General features: G+C 39.3%; 1 protein-coding gene across 5 annotated transcripts in view; it reads right to left on the bottom strand.

Annotated features, from left to right (window-relative positions):
* herc4 (HECT and RLD domain containing E3 ubiquitin protein ligase 4) overlaps nucleotides 1-18,910 on the bottom strand; it is a 120,017-nt gene that overhangs the window by 63,975 nt on the left and 37,132 nt on the right. For 4 of the 5 annotated variants that reach the window (XM_073027207.1, XM_073027208.1, XM_073027209.1 and 1 more), the window contains exons 7-10: nucleotides 18,607-18,737; nucleotides 8,973-9,115; nucleotides 8,247-8,314; nucleotides 4,300-4,424 (exon numbers count right to left, since the gene is read on the bottom strand). In XM_073027207.1, coding sequence (XP_072883308.1) covers nucleotides 4,300-4,424; nucleotides 8,247-8,314; nucleotides 8,973-9,115; nucleotides 18,607-18,737 — 467 coding nt within the window. Of the gene's footprint in view, nucleotides 1-4,299; nucleotides 4,425-8,246; nucleotides 8,315-8,968; nucleotides 9,116-18,606; nucleotides 18,738-18,910 lie in introns of all 5 variants that reach the window. The other variant, XR_012096095.1, reaches the window with a different exon arrangement.

The following is an 18,910-nucleotide window of genomic DNA, read 5'->3' as shown; positions in this document are numbered from 1 at the left end:
GGACGTATTACGTTTAGCCAAAACATAAGCAGACATCCATTGAATCAGCTCAGATCCAAGGTTTCCACCTCATTCTTCAAAAGCTCTATCTGTGTCATCAGAGGTCACTTTAGCAGCAAAGGCTACCAGTAAAGACACTACCCTGGTTTTGGAAATGTTCCACTTCTCTATGTTTTCCTCCTCTCTAACTTCTGAGTAACTCATTAAAAGGAGGAGGAGGATATGTCTTGGGCTGTTCGAATACAGAGCAATCATGTCACGTAACTGCGCCCTTCACAACTTGTTCCATTCTCAAGCAATTTCTCTCAGACAGCTGAATGCCCCCTTTGTGACACAAACAATACAGGCATTTCTCCAACCTGAAAATGTAGGCAGACAGCTTCTCTTTCTCCTGGAATGTGTGGCTAAACTTCATCTTGAGATCAGTTGCACTTGCAAGCTCTGGGAGATGTTTTTGCCATTGCTGAAAGTAATTAGCTGTCGTGACTAATGGATTTTCTGCCTTTAGGAACCTCACAATATCAGCTGCCGGACCCTTTCAATTCTCTACCAATCGATTTTTTCATATTATCTGAGCACTGCCACTCATTCAACAACTGAGATGTCTACTCCACCCAAGCCTCATATTTTTCTTCTCCATCGGGTGTGGGCTTGACTCCAGAGAACACTCCCAGCCTACGATAATTTTGGCTCTCTGCAGGTACGCTTTAGCATTTACCAACCAATGATGTAATAGCTGAAACCAGCTCAGAATCAACCACTGAAGAACCCATTAGACCTTTCACATCAGACAACTCTTCCCCCTCATCTCACAGAGATGAGAACAAGGTCTTCACCCTTGGCTACCTTCCCCCCCCCTCTAAAAAATGTGGACTGCCCACGGCCCCACCTCTCCAGGGTCTCCTAGTATGTCGGGCAGCACAAATTCAGTCCCATCACTGCTAGACTGGACTAACACGACATCCTTGAATGTGCTGTTCAATCAGCGCAACTTTACTCAACACTTTTACAGAACCTAGCACTTTAATAAGCAGGTCCTCAGGGCTTAAGATACCCACTCCGCTCAGAACACAAACATTATTTGTGGATAGGCGCTTTGAGTCTTTGAGTCGCACCAAAGCTTAATCCCTGCAGTGTCCATAATAAAGTACCTTTATCACTTCTATATAGCAGTCACACAGCATCCAAGGAAACCAGGATGAGCCCCCATAAATGTAACCCTCTCACCAAGCTCACGTGTAACCTTGTTGCTCCTGTGCTAACAGTATCATGACTCAGAGGTGAGAGGGCCACCTTTGATAAACAATATATATCTAGTAGGGTCGGTATGATTTGGGGTTCAACCAAACAGGAATGTCATGATGTTCCGATTAAAGAAACCTTGAGTTGAGTGGCTGCTGTGTAAATACTACCCATACACAATTACAGTTGGCAAAATATAACAATCATACACCGCATAAAATTATAAAGAAACTATATTTTCTAATGATAGCGTTATCAAACAGTTATTGAATGAAAGGAAAAAAAAGGCCCATTAGTTAGACCCATCTAAATGCGCACATAACCATTGGAGCTCATCTCTTCCAAAGCTGGTTATAACCATTACTCATGGTGCTGAACCTAGTTGAGTGAAAGCACCCACCACAGTCCAAACTTCCCTTGAAGTCCATAGAAACATAGAAAACCTACAGCACAATACAGGCTCTTCGGCCCACAAAGCTGTGCCAAACATATCCTTATTTAGAAATTACCTAGGGTTACTCATAGCCCTCTATTTTTCTGAGGTCCATGTACCTGTCCAGGAGTCTCTTAAAAGACCCTATCGTATCTGCCTCCACCACTGTCACCAGCAGCCCATTCCACATGCTCACCACTCTCTACATAAAAAACTTACCCCGACATCACCTCTGTAACTACTTCCAAGCACTTTAAAACTGCCCTCTCACGCTAGCCATTTCAGCCCTGGGGAAAAAGCCTCTGACTATCCTCAGCATCAATGCCTCTCATCATCTTATACACCTCTATAGGTCACCTCTATCCTCTACCACTCCAAGGAATAAAGGTCGAGTTTACTCAACCTATTCTCATAAGGCATGCTCCTCAATCCAGGAAACATTCTTGTAAATCTCCTCTGCACCCTTTCTAAGGTTTCCACATCCTTCTTATAGTGAGGTGACCAGAACTCAGCACATCTCCTACATGGGGGCTTGAACAGACAGAAGCATCTCTCCACTACAGAGATCTTCTGCTGTCTTCACCTACATGTCCTTCTCTCCCGCAGCTGAATCTAATGTAATAGGGTTTTGTGCAATATGTTTGTATGACTAGCTGGCACTGTGATTGCAAAAGCTTACGAGTTCTATGAATGTAAGAATTTGATGAAACAAATGTATGAGAGCCTTAAATCCTGAACGACAGACTGTTACCAGGTAAGTACTAGCACGCCATTTTGGGCCCCCAAAGATGCATACAACAAAATATTGAAGTTTGTTGTGGCTCCATACTGCAATCACAATAGTGAGCAGGCTCCACTGAAAGGCTGCAAAAACTGTTATTCCCAGTGTGATGACCCAAACTTCAAAACTAAAAAATTGCTTATAACAAAAACACTGAGGTTTACAAATACAAATTTTACTAAATTAGTTTTATATTTGTAAGTTTTAACATTTTTTTAAATTAACAAAATGATTCCAGGATGCAATTTAAAGAGAAGCTATAATTGATACCATAAGCACATGATGGCTAATTTACATGGAAAAGAGAATGAGGCAAGCATTCATTCCACTAACTATGTACCGGTAGCATCCTCCTATGGAATGGGTGGGTTTCCTCTAGGCTCTCCAGTTTCCTCCCAGAGTCCAAAGATGTATCGGTTAGTAGGACAATTTGTCATTATCAATTGTTTGTGATTAGGTCAGGGTTAAAATCGGTAGGTAGTTGGTGGTATGGCTCAAAGGGCCTCCTTTTGTTGCCAAGTTTGGAGATGATATGAAAATTGGTGGAGGGGCGGGTAGAGTTGAGGAAACAGGTAGGCTGTAGAAGGACTCAACAGTAAGTGAATGGGCAAGAAAGTGGCAAATGAAATACAATGTTGGAAAATGCATTGTCATGCACTTTGTTAGTAGAAATAAATGTGCAGACCTTTTCTAAATGGGAAGGAAATCCAAAAATCTGAGTCTTGGAGTACTTGTGCAGAACACCCTAAAGGTCAGCTTGCAGGTAGAGTTGGTGGGGAGGAAGGCAAATGCAGTGTAAGCATTCATTTCAAGAGGTCTAGAATACAAGTGCAGGGATGTGATGCTGAGGCTTTATCAGGCACTGGTGTGGCCTCACCTTGAGTATTGTGGACATTTTTGGGCTCCTCATCTAAGAAAAGATGTGCTGGCATTAGAGAGGGTTTAGAGGAGGTTCACAAGGATGATTCCAGGAATGTAAGGGTTATCATACAAGGAACATTTGATAGCTCTAGATATGTACTTGCTGGAACTTAGAAGGATGGGGGGGGGGGGGGGTTGGAATCTCATTGAAACCTCTTGAACGTTGAAAGGCCTAGACATGGTAGATGTGGAAAGAATGTTTTCCATGGTGAGAGAGTCTAGGACAAGAGGGCACAGCCTCAGGATAGAGGGGCGTCCATTTAAAACAGAGATGAGAAGGGATACAAATTTGTGGAATTTTACCACAGGCAGCTGTGGAGGCCAGGTTGTTGGGTGTATTTAAGGCAGAATTTGATAGGTTCTTGATTGGACATGGCATCAAAGGTTACAGGAAGAAGGCCGAGGAGTGTGGCTGAGGGGGAAAAGCAAAAGGATCAACCATGATTGAATGGTGGAGAAGACTGAATGGGCCAAATAGCCTAATTCTGCTCCTATGTCTTAAGCGCTGCATCTCTAAATAAAATTACATTCCTTTTCACTGAACTTTCCACCACACTTATTTCAGATTTCCAGATTCTGCAGACTTTACAGTACATGAGTAGTAAAGTGAAAAGAATGCATATCTACATTGAAGAAGTAAAGATATTTTATCCTGTATAATCAATTAACTTTCTAAGTATTCAAGGGAACAGTTCTTAACATTATGCAATTTCAGATGTTTATACCTCTATTCACAAAATAAATCCCACCTTTGATACTATTTGTATCAAGTCAATGTGTCACTCTAATTCTTTCTTTCATTGCATATTACATTTAAAATATTTTATAGAAACTGTAATATGGTGAACAAAATCAAATAACAATTACATGCCAAGAATTTAGAAATGGATGGTGCACATCAAACAGAGGCACTGCTACTTACTTGGCTGCCTCCGAAGGAATCCTTCCTGGAGGAAAGCTCATCCATTTCTGGATGACTGGCTCATTTATTGTTAGTATGTGTTTTGATGGATTAGGAAACCTGAGGTCATCTGGTGGCATGGAATTCTTGAGAAGAAACAACAATTAACTGGTGAAAAAGGATACTTGAATGAGGTACTAGAGAAAATATGAATAAATGTGATATAGTGATTATTCTTGAAACTCAGCATTGGTCAACAAAATTAACCCTTGAACATAAAGGATAGTTGGTGCTGGTGAAGCTGATTCGTGGCAACAGGTTCACCACGCTGTTCTCAACTGGGCATATTTCGCTGGCCCAGCTCTTTCATTGACACTTTCTGAAGTCCAGCAGTCCCTCCAGCAATGAAGGCCCCACCATCAAAATACTCTTGAAAATGTGAACAGCTAGCAAGGCTGAGGAAGCAGGGCTTTGTTTGCATAAAAGATTTAAATAATTTAAAAAAATATTTATGACACCAAGATGCTTAAAAGCAAAAGCAATAAAAAGCATTAAAATTTGTTATTGAAGCAAGTACACCAAAATATTCCACAAACCCCTTGAAATATTTAAGTGAAGCAAAGTATTAAAACCCTGCTATTCCCAATTTTTTTCCTTATTGAAGTCAACGTGATCTTAGATAGCGCAGAATCCGAGAAAAGATCCAAGTTCTGAGCATAGAAGACAATAGACTGTGTAAATGCAAATATAAAAAAGCACTAAGTAATGAGAGCATGAAATAACAAGATACAGAGTACTTATAAAGAGAGACCATTGATTGTGGGAACATCTCAACAGGTGAGTGTAGGTATCCTCTTTTGTTCAAGAGCCTGATGATAAACTATTCTTGAACCTGGTGGTGCAAGTCTGAGGCGATTGTGCCGTCTTCTGGCAGCACGGAGAAAACAGCATGGCCTAGATGGTGAAGATCTTTGAGGATGGATGCCACTTTCCTATGACACCGCAAATGACTTGGCTCTGCTGTCAGATTCTAAGAATCCAAGTAACTATCAAATATAATCTTCCGAATCCAATTCCTGAATTTCTGTATTTGTTTGTATATAAGTCTGTAACTTAGCACCAAGGAAATTTATTGCATAGGTGACAGCCATTGACTTTTCTGGAGCTATCAAGCCAAACTTCAGGACCAGCTACTATGTTTTAACAAACATCTAATTTGTTCCTGCAAATGAGAAAATGTGGAGGTGCGCAAAATCCAACCAACACACCCAAAATGCTGAAGGAACTCAGCAGGCCAGGCAGCATCTAAGGAAAATAGTACAGTCCACGTTTTGGGTCGAGACCCTTCACCAGTCCTGATGAAGGGTCTTGACCTGAAACGTCAACTGTACTCATTTACGTAGATGCTACCTGGCCTGCTGAGTTCCTTCGGCATTTTATATGAATTTGTTTCTTCAACTTAAATTTTATTTTTACATAAAGCAATATCTTAACTTTCAAATGTTTGAATCATAAATGTGCACTATAAAACCATTCTAATGAACCCATTTTTTGTTCGAATTTTGTTTTGGATATACAGTGGATTCTGGTTAATTGGGCCCTCAGTTAACTGGGACAGCCACTTATTTGGGACAACTCAAAGAACAAAACTAATTGAGATGCCCTTCATTTATTTGGAACACTACACCATTTAGTTGGGACAGGAGACTGCTGCTAAACATTATCTAACTAGTGTCTGCACTTGTGTGGTCATTAGACATAGCACCGTGTTTAGTGCAAACAATTTTAATTATGTCGGTTACATTTATTTGTGTTCAAAAAGCAATAATTTTGGTGAGAAATAAGCAGCAAGACAATTCAGAACTGTTTTGCTCATTGCAGTTTTAAGTACGTAGGCTTGGAGATGCCAGAATCGGCTGGGAGTGAAAATGAAATAATTTCACTATTTCAACAAGTTAGAAACTATGAAAAATTTGAAGGAATTAACAGTCACTTTGAATTTTACAATGAAAAAGAAGATTTGGAGGATGGAATCATCAAAAACATTCTAAGAAGACAGTCCATTATCTGCACTAGGTATCTCAGCTGATTTTGTTTGGTCAAAAGAACACAGCAGAGAAGAATGAATTTTTTTGTCGATAACTATTATGAAGCAACACAGTTTTATCGTACTGTAGTAGTATTCATAGTGTTCTAATTTGTTCTACATTTCATTAAATACTTAATTTGTTACTCAGTTAAACAGCAGTTTGCCTTTTCTATACCTTTTTAACTATTCCGTGAAACTTCAGCTAATTGATGTAGCTGCTTAATTGAGCCATAATGTACCAGGCCTGATGTGCCTCAATTAACTGGAATCCACTGTATATTCAGACTTTTTAAACTATTTGGGATACAGTTGGCAAATATATTTGTGCTTCCATTGACGAATTGCACCCAGATAACAAGTGTCTTAATCAACCAAAAAATGGTTGACTAAACTGTAAACTTGTTATTAGTAAGGCAATAATCTGCAGTGTCCAGATGTTACTAAAAGCTTCTAGCAAATCTGCCGGCTATATCCAATTTTCTTTTTTCCTTAGTTCCATTATGGCTCAGCAAAGTGTATATGCTCATGCCATCTCTCTTAGGCAATTTAGTGCACACTGTGGCAACATGTTGGTTATAGTTGTACTCCATATTTTTCCCCAAACCAGGCTCAGGAGCATACTCAAGTTCATTAGAAGATTCTAATGAATCTTGGGTTTTATTTATATTTTTGAATATAATATAATATCAACATAAATTTTTCCCTGAAACTTTTCCCAGCTGTTTATCATTTCTAGTACATTAACACATGAGATCTTGCAGATGCTGGAAATCCAGATCTGTATTGGTGAAACCTGACGAACTTTGTGGGACAACAGTTGTGGACCTCAGCTCCATCCACAAAAAATGGTATTTTCTGGTGAACAACAATTCCAATTTCCATTCTAACCTGACTGTCTATGGCTTCCTATTCTGCCACAATGAGGCCACTCTCAAGCGGAAGAAGCAACACCTCATATTCCATCTAGAAATACTCCATCCTGATAGCATGAACATTGATTTCTCCAACTTTCAGCATTCTTTTCCCCCTCCTCCCCTTTTCCTCTTTATTTTCCCCAATCTGGTTTCTTACCTCTTCTCGTCATCTACCTATCACCTCCCTTGGTGCCCCTGTGCCTCTCTTATCTCCCCCTTCCCTCATGATCCAGTCTCCTCTCCTATCACCCTTCCCTTTCCAGTCCTGTATCTTTTCCCAGTTATCACCTCCCAGCATCTCATGTCACCACCCACCATTTTCTAGCTTGTCCTCCTTCCCCTCCCCCCAACTTCTTATTCTGGCATCTTCCCCCTTCCCTTCCAGTCCTGAGGAAGGGTCTCAGCCCGAATTTCATTCATTTCCATAAATACTGTCCAATCTGCTGAGTTCCTCCAGTGTTCTGTGTGCATTACTCTACCATTTGTAGTAGCTTACTTCATTTTCTCGAGTCTACTATCCCACTCTGTTTTATCCAACATCACTTAATGCCTGTAGCTTTGTACATGACAAGTCAGGGAAAAGAATAACCTTCAAATGAATCGTGATAAGGAAAAGTAGGAATCAACATTAATTTTATCTGATATTTATATTCACTATATGGCTTCCATCGATCCTCCTCCACAAATTCGAACCTCCGCATCAACCTCCTCCAAATTCTCATCAACAGTGTCTGTTCCAACCCATTTTTGTAGTTTTGATTCATTAAGATGTGCATTTCTAAGCATTATTTCTTAATATACAGAAAACACAAAATACGTATTTTAATGCCATACTTTTGAGAATGAGGAAAATTCCTTGCTATTTGAAACATTTAGTCTCCCTGCTGAGCTAAGAAAATTACAGATCATAATGTCAAAAATACATCTTGATCAAGAAATATTTCAAATAAGATGTTTTATTTTACCTGCAAATAAGCAAAACTTTGGTCTCCTCCAGAATAAATTCTTTTCACAAAAAAATAGTCTTGAGTATCTGCAATATTAAATTAAAAGGATAAAATATTAACATGCTACATTTTCTGTAAGATGTTGATCACATCTTAAGTACTTCCAACACCTAGGTCGAAGCATCTTCATAACATAACAAAATCATAGTTTTTTTTAAAGTGTTGGTTATACCCAGAAGAAAACCTGTATATAAATGGAACAAACGCAACATCATCTTAAACGTTATGATGAGTGAACAGGACATGATTACATTTTAGGCAGGGAAATGCTAACTAAATTGCTCAAAATTGTGAAATTTTATAAGATTCTATGCTTACATTTAGTTTGAAGCTGGCCTGAGGCAGCCTCTGAGAAAGTGGATATTAACTGAAATTTAGTAATTTTATAGTTAAAGAAATAAAAGGAGAACATGCTGGAAAGACACAATATTAGGCAGCATTAACGGAGACAAAAGGAGCAAATATTTTTAGGTCAATAACCCTTCCTCAGTTCCATTTTTCTTTCAGTTTTCTAGTATCTGCAGTATACAGCTTTTAGAAAAAAAGAACAATCATTGCTATTCAGAAAACAGACTGTTTTGTTATACTGAGATGACTAAAGCAAAATTAAAAAGCAACAAATTTGGAGGAACAGTATACCGGAAAATTTAATACAATTAAAAAAAAATAACAGCATATACCTACTGGGACTATAAGGAATCCAGGCTCCTTTCACTGTAGAAGGACTTCTTCTGTTACTTGTAGAACCAGTTCCTAGTTGACCATTTCCACCAAGACCAAATGAATAAACCTTCCCAGAAGATGGAACAAATGCTAGTGTGTGCTGCCTTTTGTTTTAAAAAAAAGACAAGAATAAAAACAATCATATTTTAGTTAACCAACCATAAAGGTAAAACAAAGTTCTAATTTGGGGCATGAATTTGCTAAAAAAGAACAAGTGGATTTTCAATTTTCAGATACAGAAATCAAGTACCGTAGATGTCGGATTATAAGCTGCTACTTTTTTCCCACATTTTGAACAGCTTTGAACACTGCTGCCTTTACTACGGTGCGGCTAATGCATGATTTTTTTTCATGCCGCCAAAAACATTTTGCCTCGTAACAGTAGACCAATAAAATTGATGAGTAGTTCACAGAGGTCCAATGAAATTGTATGATAAATCAAGCGCACTTTCACAATTAAATTATTGTAAATCAGTCATTTGTACTCACCCTCATCAACATGGAAAACACTCGAAGAAAAGCATTGTGCTGCCTTTATGGCAGTTATTTAGTTTATAATATTTTCGCTTAGTAATTCATTTGTTAGTATTTTCTAGTTAAAGTTAGAAGTACTACATCCCGGGATACTATGACGTCACATCCGGTTTTGCCACGTCTTGTGGGAAATACCGGTTTGCGATAAACGGGAAGGTGGGGGCATTAGGCGAGCGCGAAACGCTGCTTTTAAGTTAAAGGCGATCAATAACTTTTTCTGGTAGGCTGCAGTTTATATTTTTTACCAGTCGTTAGGAGATATTGGAATGTATACGCAACGTAATTTGTGTGTTACCGATACGTATGTATATTTAAAAGTAGCCGTGTTACAGGCACGGTTCGAAAAAAAGCATTTGCAATATGTATTTGTTTATGTTACCATATGGATTTAATTAAAAGTTAAAAAATCCTCACGTGTAATATCTTTCTGTGTAAATATCTCATATTACAACGTGGGACACCTGCGGCCTAAAATCCGGTGCGGCTTGTACAAGTACAAAATTGATTTTCTTTCTAAAATTAGAGCCAGCGGCTTTTAATCAGGTGCGCTCTGTAGTGCGAAATCTACGGTATTTAGTGCATGAGCTCTTTGCGTTGAGTTTAAATAATGTAAAATGTTAATTCCAAAAGCATATTTTCTTTTAACGTTGTTTTAGACAATCAAATTCAAAAGAAGTGCCTTTTACCTTTACTGCTTAGATTGTAACCTGACCAAGCAGACCACTCTTTCTATCTTTAATTTTCATTTGGCAAATTCTAGAAGCAAGTGACTCTCTTAATCATATTACTATCAAGGAAGAAGAAAGAGGATCCTTTTGTCAGGTGGCAATCTGATTCAAACACAATTCCAAACCTAAATACTGCAGATGCTGGAAAGCTGAATTGAAAACAGAAAAAGCTGGAAATACTAAAGTCAGACAGCACCTATGCAGAGAGAAACCACCCCTAAAGAAGAGAATTAATGTTTCCAGTCAATGAATTTTTAACAAAACAAAGGGGTGGGGGTGGAGTCAGGGAGAAACTCAGGAATCAAGCACTATTAATATAGTAGAGGGGATGAGGACTTATAGAATAAAAAAGGTCTGCAATAGGGAGGAAATCAGAAGCGATTCTGTTGACACATTGGTATTGGCATTAGCTGAGAGGTTCGTAAATGCTAGTGGTGAACAACAGCTGTGCCTAGAGACAGCATTCTAGAAATAAGTCACCCAATTTACATCGCCATTTCCTAATGTAAAGGGAATGCAATATGACTACGAATGGTTAAAATGCAGTAAGTACAAATGCTGCTGTACGTTGAAGGAGTGTTCAGGCATTTGAAGTACAGGATGGGTGTTCAGGGAAAATGCTATGAGAAGAGCAGTAGGTGTCAGTAAAAATGAAAGATGATTCAGTGTGTCAGTTAAAGAGGGGGAGGTGGATGGATGGATGGGAGACGGCGGTAAAACTCTCCTGAGAATTTATTTTATTTATTGAAATACAGCATGGAATAGGCCCTCTGGATCTTCCGAGTCACACTGTCCAGCAATCCCCCCCCCCCTCAATAATCAGGGCAATGTACAATGACCAGTTAAGCTACAACTGGCTCTTCTTTGGACTGTGGGAGGAAATCAGAGCAGCCAGAGAAAACCCATGCTGTCACACGGAGAATGTACAAACTCCTTTTGAATCCTCATTGCCTACACTGTAAGGCATTGTGCTAACCACTTTGCTACCATGCCACCCAGAGATGCATGAAATGTCAGAAATTGTGAAGAATGATCTGTTGCAAAAACCCAAACAGTCTGCACGTGTAATCCTGAAATTCAACTGTCCATTAATTCAGTTCACTTTTCTCAATCTAATCTCCATTTTAACTGCCTCTAATCTAACCATTGTCTACAGATCTAATTAGGCTTAATTTGAGGAACAGCTTGAACTTCCAACTTTCAGGAATCAACAATGACTTCAATAATGTCAGCGTTGAGTCTTGAATATTGTAAGTTTGTGTCTCAGAATTTTAGCAGTATTTTTCAGCTTCTCTTCCTTTATTTCAAATTCTATGTTTTGCTTCCTGTGGTTAAATTATCAAACTAGTAATCCACAGGCATAGTCTCAAATCACATCGTGGCAATTTTAATTCCAGTTAAAACCTGGAGATTGCAAAAACTAGTCTTAGTAACGATAACCACAAAAATTACCAGATTACTGTAAATATCAATGTTCTTTGCAGGAGTAAATCTGTCAATCTTACACAACCCATGCCATGACAGTGTCTCTACAACACATTCTGAAACGTCTAGGAAACTGCTCTGCTATCATTGCTACAAAGAAAGAAAGAATAAAGTAGATGGGCCAGTGCGTATTGACCTGGACACCAAATTATGATTTGGAAAAGTCACTTTTAGCACAGTCATCCTGTCAAGTCCTCTTCACTAACATCAAGAGACAGGTATATACATAAAGGCATGTTCACTGAATTATTAAGCAGCAGTTTGACATAATACTTCACACAGAATCCTCTTATCAAAATTCCTGGTACATACTGCCTGGACAGTAGGATTGATTAACCAGAGGCAGCAGCAGTAGTAGAATAGGCAGGTGGTGGTAGCCTTTGGAGTCCTCAATATTGACACCTGACCTCCACCCCCCTCAAGTCTTATGGTATCAAGTTAAACATGAGCAAGGGAAGTTCTTCCTAGTGATCAGTGATCGTCATTCCTCAGCCACACATTATAGTCAAAAAATGCTTAGACAACAAAGGTTAAGGAACCAGAAAACATTCGTGCTCCAGAATTATGTTCATTCTTAACAAACTGTTCCAATGCTGGCACCTATCAACAAATTTAGTCACACTTCATATAAAAGAGGTAATTGAGATATAGCACAAGGGACAAGTCTTTCTGCTTACTGAGTCTGCACCGACTATCAAGCATTCATTTTCACATTAACCTTACCCCAATCTATTTTACAGTTCCTACATTCTCATCAACTCACCCTCATTCTCCCATTCATCTACATTGTAGGGGCAATTTACAGTGCTTAATTGTTTATTTTTCAGATGCAAGAAGAAACCAGAATACCTATAGGAAATAGTGACCTTAGAGAAAACATGCAAATTCCACACACAGCAGCTCTGTTATACAACTAGGCTGTTGGAGGTCAATTATCCCAGTTGTTTGACACCACTGCAGGAGCTGGGAGCAAATACAGGAGTTTTTAAAAAGAGGTGAGTCTCAAACTTTCTCTGCGGTTTTAACTAGCAGGAGCCTAGAAGAGGCAAATTTGTAAATTGTCCATTGAAAATTGATTGGTTAATTAGTTAATTGGCATCAGTAATAAAAAGTTAGGGTCAAGCAGAGGAACCATTGTGGCAGGCCAGTGTTAAGTGGGTAGCTGATGTTTTGGCTCAAGAAGCAGAGGAAGGATAATTGGGCTCTCTTCTAGGGAAGGTACAAATCATTAGAAAGAGGTGTCACAGGATTGGAAGTTGTAGAATTGTTGTTAGGTAGAGCTTAGGAATTGCAAGGGTAAAAAGACACTGATGGCAGTTATAAACAGACCCCCAAAACAACAGTGGACATGTGGTCTATAAATTATAGTGTAGGATAATGCATATCAAAAGGGCAATATTTCAATAGTCATGGGGGAATTTCAATAGGCAGGTAAACTGGGAAAAGCAGGTTCATGCTGGATCCCAAGAAGTGAAATTACTAGAATCCCTATGAAGTGGCTATTTAGAGCAGCTAGTGATTGTTCCCACTAAGGGATCTGCTATTAAAACATAGAAAATAGGTCCAGGAGTAGGCCCTTCGGCCCTTCGAGCCTGCACCGCCATTCAGTATGATCATGGCTGATCATCCAACTCAAAACCCTGTACCTGCTTTCTCTCCATACCCCCTGATCCCTTTAGCCACAAGGGCCATATCTAACTTCCTCTTAAATATTGCCGGCTATTCTGGATTGGGTGTTGTGCAATGAACCAGAATTGATTAGAGTGCTTAAAGTAATGGAACCTTTAGGGGCCGAGCAATCATAGTTTAATAAAATTCACTCTGTAACTTGAAAAGGACAAGCTAAAGTCATATGTATCAGTATTACAGTGGTGTAAGGGGAAATACAGAGGCATGAGAAAGGAGCTGGCCAAAATTAATTGGAAGGGAACACTAACATGGATGACGGCAGAGCAGCAATGGTTGGAATTTCTGGGAGCAACTTGAAAGATGCAAAATAGATACATCCCAAAGAAGCAGCATTCTAAAGGCAGGATGACACAACCATGGCTGACAAGAGAAGTCAAAGCAAACATTAAAGCTAAAGAGGGGTCAGATAATAGAACAAAAATTAGTGGGAAGTTAGATGACTGGGAAGCTTTTATAAACCAAAAGAAAGCAACTAAAAAAAAGTCATAAAGGAGAAAAAGATGGAATACAAAGGTAAGCTAGCCAATAATATTAAAAGCATACCAAGAGTTTCTTCAGATATATAAAGTGTAAAAGAGAGGTGTGAGCAGATATCACACCACTGGAAAATGATGCTGGAGAGATAGTAATGGGGGACAAGGAATGGTAGAAGAACTGAATAAGTATTTTGTATCAGTCTTCACTGTGGAAGACACTAGCAGTATGCCAGAAGTTCGAGATTGCCGGGGACAGAAATTTGTGAAGTTTCCATTAGTAGGGAGAAGCTGCTAAGCAAGTTGAAAGGTTGGAAAATAAATAAATCACCTGGACCAGACTGTACACACCCAGGGTTCAGAAAGAGGCGGCTGAAGGGATTGTGAAGGCATTAACAATGATCTTTCAAGAATCAATGGATTCTGACATGGTTCCGGAGGACTGGAAAATTGCATATGTCACTCCACTCTTCAAGAAGCGAGCGAGGAAGAAGAAAGAAAACTATAGGCCTCTGTGGTTGGAAGATATTGGGAGTTGATTAAGAATGTGGTTTTGAGGCACATGATAAAGTAGGCTGTAGTCAGCATGATTTCCTTAAGGGAAAATCTTGTCAGACAAATCTGTTGTAATTATTTGATGAATAGCAAGCAGGATAGACAATGAAGAATTGATGGATGTTGTATACTTGGATTTTTAGAAGGCCTTTGACAAGGTGCCACACATGAGGCTTAAGAGCCAAATGGCATTTCAAGAAAAATACTAGCATGATTGGCTGATTGGCAGGAGGCAAAGAACAGGCAAAAAGGAAACCTTTTCTGGTTGGCTGCTGGTGACTAGTAGTGTTCCACAGGGATTTGTGTTGGGACCACTTCTTTTTACATTATATGTCAATGATCAGGATGATGGAATTTTGTAGCCAAGTTTGTGGATGATATAAAGATAGGTGGAGAAACAGAGCAGAGTGGCTACAGAGGACTTAGAGATTAGTAGACTGGGCAAAGTAGTACCAGGGGGAATACAGTGTCAGGAGGTGTATGGTCATGCACCTTGGTAGAAGAAACAAAAGTGTAACTATTTTCTAAATGGAGAGAAAGGTGCAAAGAAAATTGGGAATTCTTGTGCAGGATTTCATAAAGGTTGAGTAAGTGGTGAGAAAGGCAATGCAATGATAGCATTCATTTCAAGAGGACTAGAATATAAAAGCTAGGATATAATGTTGAGGCTTTACAAAGCACTGGGGAGGCCTCACTTGGAATATTTTGAGAAGTTCTGGCCCCTTATCAAAGAAACAAAGTGTTGATATTGGGGAGGGTTCAAAGGAGGTTCATGAAAGTTATTCCAGGATTGAAAGGCATAAGGAGCATTTGCTACTTCTGGGCCTCTACTCACTGGAATTCAGAAGAATGAGGGGTGATCTCAATGAAACCTTTCGAATATTGAAAGGCCTTGATAGAATGAATGCAGAGAGGATGTATCCAATAGTGGGGGAGTTTAACACCAGAGGATACAGCCTCAGACAGAGGGACATCATTTTATAACAGAGATGAAGAGGAAGTTCTTTATCCAGAGAGTAGTGAATCTATGGAATTCATTGAACAGATGATTGTGGATTTCAAGACATTGGATATATTTAAGGCAGAGGTTGATAGATTCTTGATTAGCCAGGGCATGAAAGGATACGGGGAGAAGGGAGGAGATTGGAGCTGAGGGAAAATGCATCAGCCCTGATGAAACAGCAGAGCAAAGTCGATAGACCAAATGGCCTAATTTTGCACATATATCTCATGGTCTTATGGCTCTGACATATGTCAAAGAAAAAATGGACCTGGGAATACAGGCCCCTAGTGCCTTGAATGTGGCATCACAGGTAGATAGGGTCATAAAGAGACCTTTCGGCACATTGGCCTTCATAAATCAGGGCACTGAGTACAGGGGTTGGAATGTTACGTCAAAGTTGTACAAGATGTTGGTGAGGCCCAATTTGGAGTATTGTGTGCAGTTCTGATCACCTACTTACAGAAAAAATAAATCAGCTTGAAAAATAAACAAGAGAATATTTGCAAGGATGTTGCTGGGACTTGAGAACCTGAGTTATTGGAAAAGGTTGAACATTTTAGGGCTTTGTTCACTAAAGTGCAGGAGAATGAGAGGAAATCTTAGAGGTGTACAAAACTGAGGTGTATAGATAAGGTAAACACAAGTCCCTCTCCCCTCAGGTTGGGTGAGTCAGAAACTAGATGTCACTGATTTAGCGTGAAAGGGGAAATATTTGAGGGGGAATTTCACTTAAAGGGTGGTATGATGGTGGAATGAGCTGCCAGTACAAATGGTAGAAGCAGATTTAGTTATAAATTTTAAGGGAGATTTGATTAGGTACATGGATATGGGGAGTTTGGACAGTTATGGTCTGGATACAGATCGACAGGATGAGGCAGAAGATCAGGTCAGCATGGACAAGATAGGCCGAAGGGTCTATCTTAGTGCAGTAGGGCTCTAGAATTCTTCAGCTGTTTTAATCAGTGACCATCCTTCCACAAGAGCAAAAGTCTGCTAATGACTACTCATTAAATTCCATTCTCAGCTGCTTCATCAGATAAACCAGCCTATATTTGCCTGCAGTGAGACCAAGAAGACATTCAAGGGCTGAACTGTAATTGGCAGGTAACACTTCTACCATAAAGATGCCTTACAATGGGCATCTTCAAATAGAGAAGGTCTTAACACCTACCCTGGATATCCAATGCCATTACCACCCCAGAGTCCCCATGTTCAATATCTTGCAGGTCAGCCTGACCAGAAATGCAACTGGACCAGCACATAAATATTGTTGCTACAAGAGCATGGCTGAGGTTGGGTGTTCTAAACCAATGACTTATCTTCTGACATCAGAGCCATTCCCCCATCTATAAAACATAGATCAATATCATGGCGAATTACTTTTTACTTGCCTGAAGGAATGCAGTGCTAAAAATACACAACTGGAAAATACTAAGAACAAAGCAGCTCATTTGACTGGTATCCCACCTATCAGACTAGTCAACTCAGTTGCATTAATGTTCATGGCCTTCTGCTACAGTAGCCCATCCAATTCAAGGTTCAGCACGTTGTGCATTCAGATATGTTCTTCTGCAAACCACTGTCGTAACGTGTTACTGCCACCTTCCTGAAGGCTTTAAACAGTCTGGCCATTTTTCTCTGACCTCTTTAATTAACAAGGCATTTTCACCCACAAAACTGCTGCTCATTGGATGTTTTTTATCTGACCATTCACTGTAAACAAGAGACTTGTGTGAAAATCTTCTGAGATCATCAGTTTTTGAGATACACAAACCACCCTGTCTAGCACCATGGTCAAAATCACTTAGATCACATTTTTTCCCCATTCTGATGTTTGGTCTGAACAACAGCTCAACCTCTTGACCATATCTACATGAACTTTGTGCACTAAGTCACTGCCACATTACTGGCTGATTAGATATTTTCATTAATGAGTAGGTGTATGTAATAAAAGTAGCCACTGAGGGTATAAAGTCTACAGAACGCACTGTGGTTAATCATAGCTACTCCAACAGCATCTCCCATTCCTGTGAGCTCACAAACTAAGTAAAACAAGGGCAGCAGGTATGCAGAAATACTATATCCTGCAGGTTCAGAACCAGGTATATTATCACTGGTGTTGCTCGTGAAATTTGTTGTTGATTGAGAAACTTAATCACCATTTTACCAGCATCATTAAGTCTAATTTCTGGAATGCCCTATCAAACAACACTGTTGGAAAGCTTTTACCGAAAGGACTACAGTGGTTTAAAAAAAAAGCAGCTCACCTCCATCCTAAGCACAGCAAAGGGAGGCCTTGCTAACCATGTTCAGATCATAGAAAGTAAACATAATTTACACTTCCTACAGACTTTCCTTTCGCTTTCTCTTCTTTCACTCTCCTTTTGATTATCTCAACAAAAGATGTGTGTCGTTCAGTCTCTCCAGGTTTCTATGCTATTTTAAACCTTTCCATTTTTTGTCTTTGCCTTTCTCCCCTTCTCTGCGATGTTGGTTCATTTCTAGCTTTCTCCCATTCTAATGCAAAGCCCTTGACTTGGAAAATTAACTATGCTTCTCTTTGGAATTCTGCCTCTCCTGTATTTACAGCATTTCTGTTACTGTCCATATATCATAAGTAGAATTCAAGAAATTGGAGTTAGAATTATAAATAAACTGAAATAAGGAAAAAGGCATTTGTTTTGATTATAGAAGTAGCTACATTGAATAGGCAGGCTTAAGAATTTTACAATGAGCTATAATGAGCAATAGCACATGAGATAAACTTGATAAATTTTATCACAGGGAGCTGTAAGCACTGAATTGTTACATCCAAGGCGACAATATAAAAGTTATAGAAAAATCTGCTCCAGTGAAATAATGAGGAAATTCTGGCACATCACTGAAAATGAAGTCCAGCTTAGCAAACCTACTCCTACTGAAATTAGTCTTCCTCAAAAGAAACATTTTTCCACTGATTGTGACTAGGCATGGGAAAGGAAAAGCCAACAGACACTTAAAACAGTGAAGAAACAGTTTGATGCTATGTGAGCAAATACAATGTTCAAGAATTTTATACATCGTAACATGTTAAACAAATACCAATGACAGCTCTAATATTTTGTATTCTTAACAAAGAAAATACAAACCTTCCACAGGCAATTTGTGTAATTACATATCCCATCAATTCAAAGACTTTCCTTGGGTTTATTTCATGGTTTGTGCTGTTGTGCCCCAATTGGCCATAGCCTCCAGCACCAAATGTAAACACTCCACCTTCCTGCAGAGGAATGCACAAGTTTTAACTATTTTTTGAAAATGGTAAACAACATACAGAAACAGCAGGGCACATGGTGCATCAAATCTGTTCCACAAAATAGCAAGGGTTCTCTCAGAATAAGAGGAATATCAATACAGTTTCAGTGTTCACCCACCCCCACAACAGCTCCAAAA

Source organism: Hemitrygon akajei, chromosome 23 (assembly GCF_048418815.1).
Source record: "Hemitrygon akajei chromosome 23, sHemAka1.3, whole genome shotgun sequence".
NCBI lineage: Eukaryota > Metazoa > Chordata > Chondrichthyes > Myliobatiformes > Dasyatidae > Hemitrygon > Hemitrygon akajei.
The sequence above is the reverse complement of the archived record's forward strand: the minus strand, read 5'-3'. Positions and strand labels throughout refer to the sequence as shown.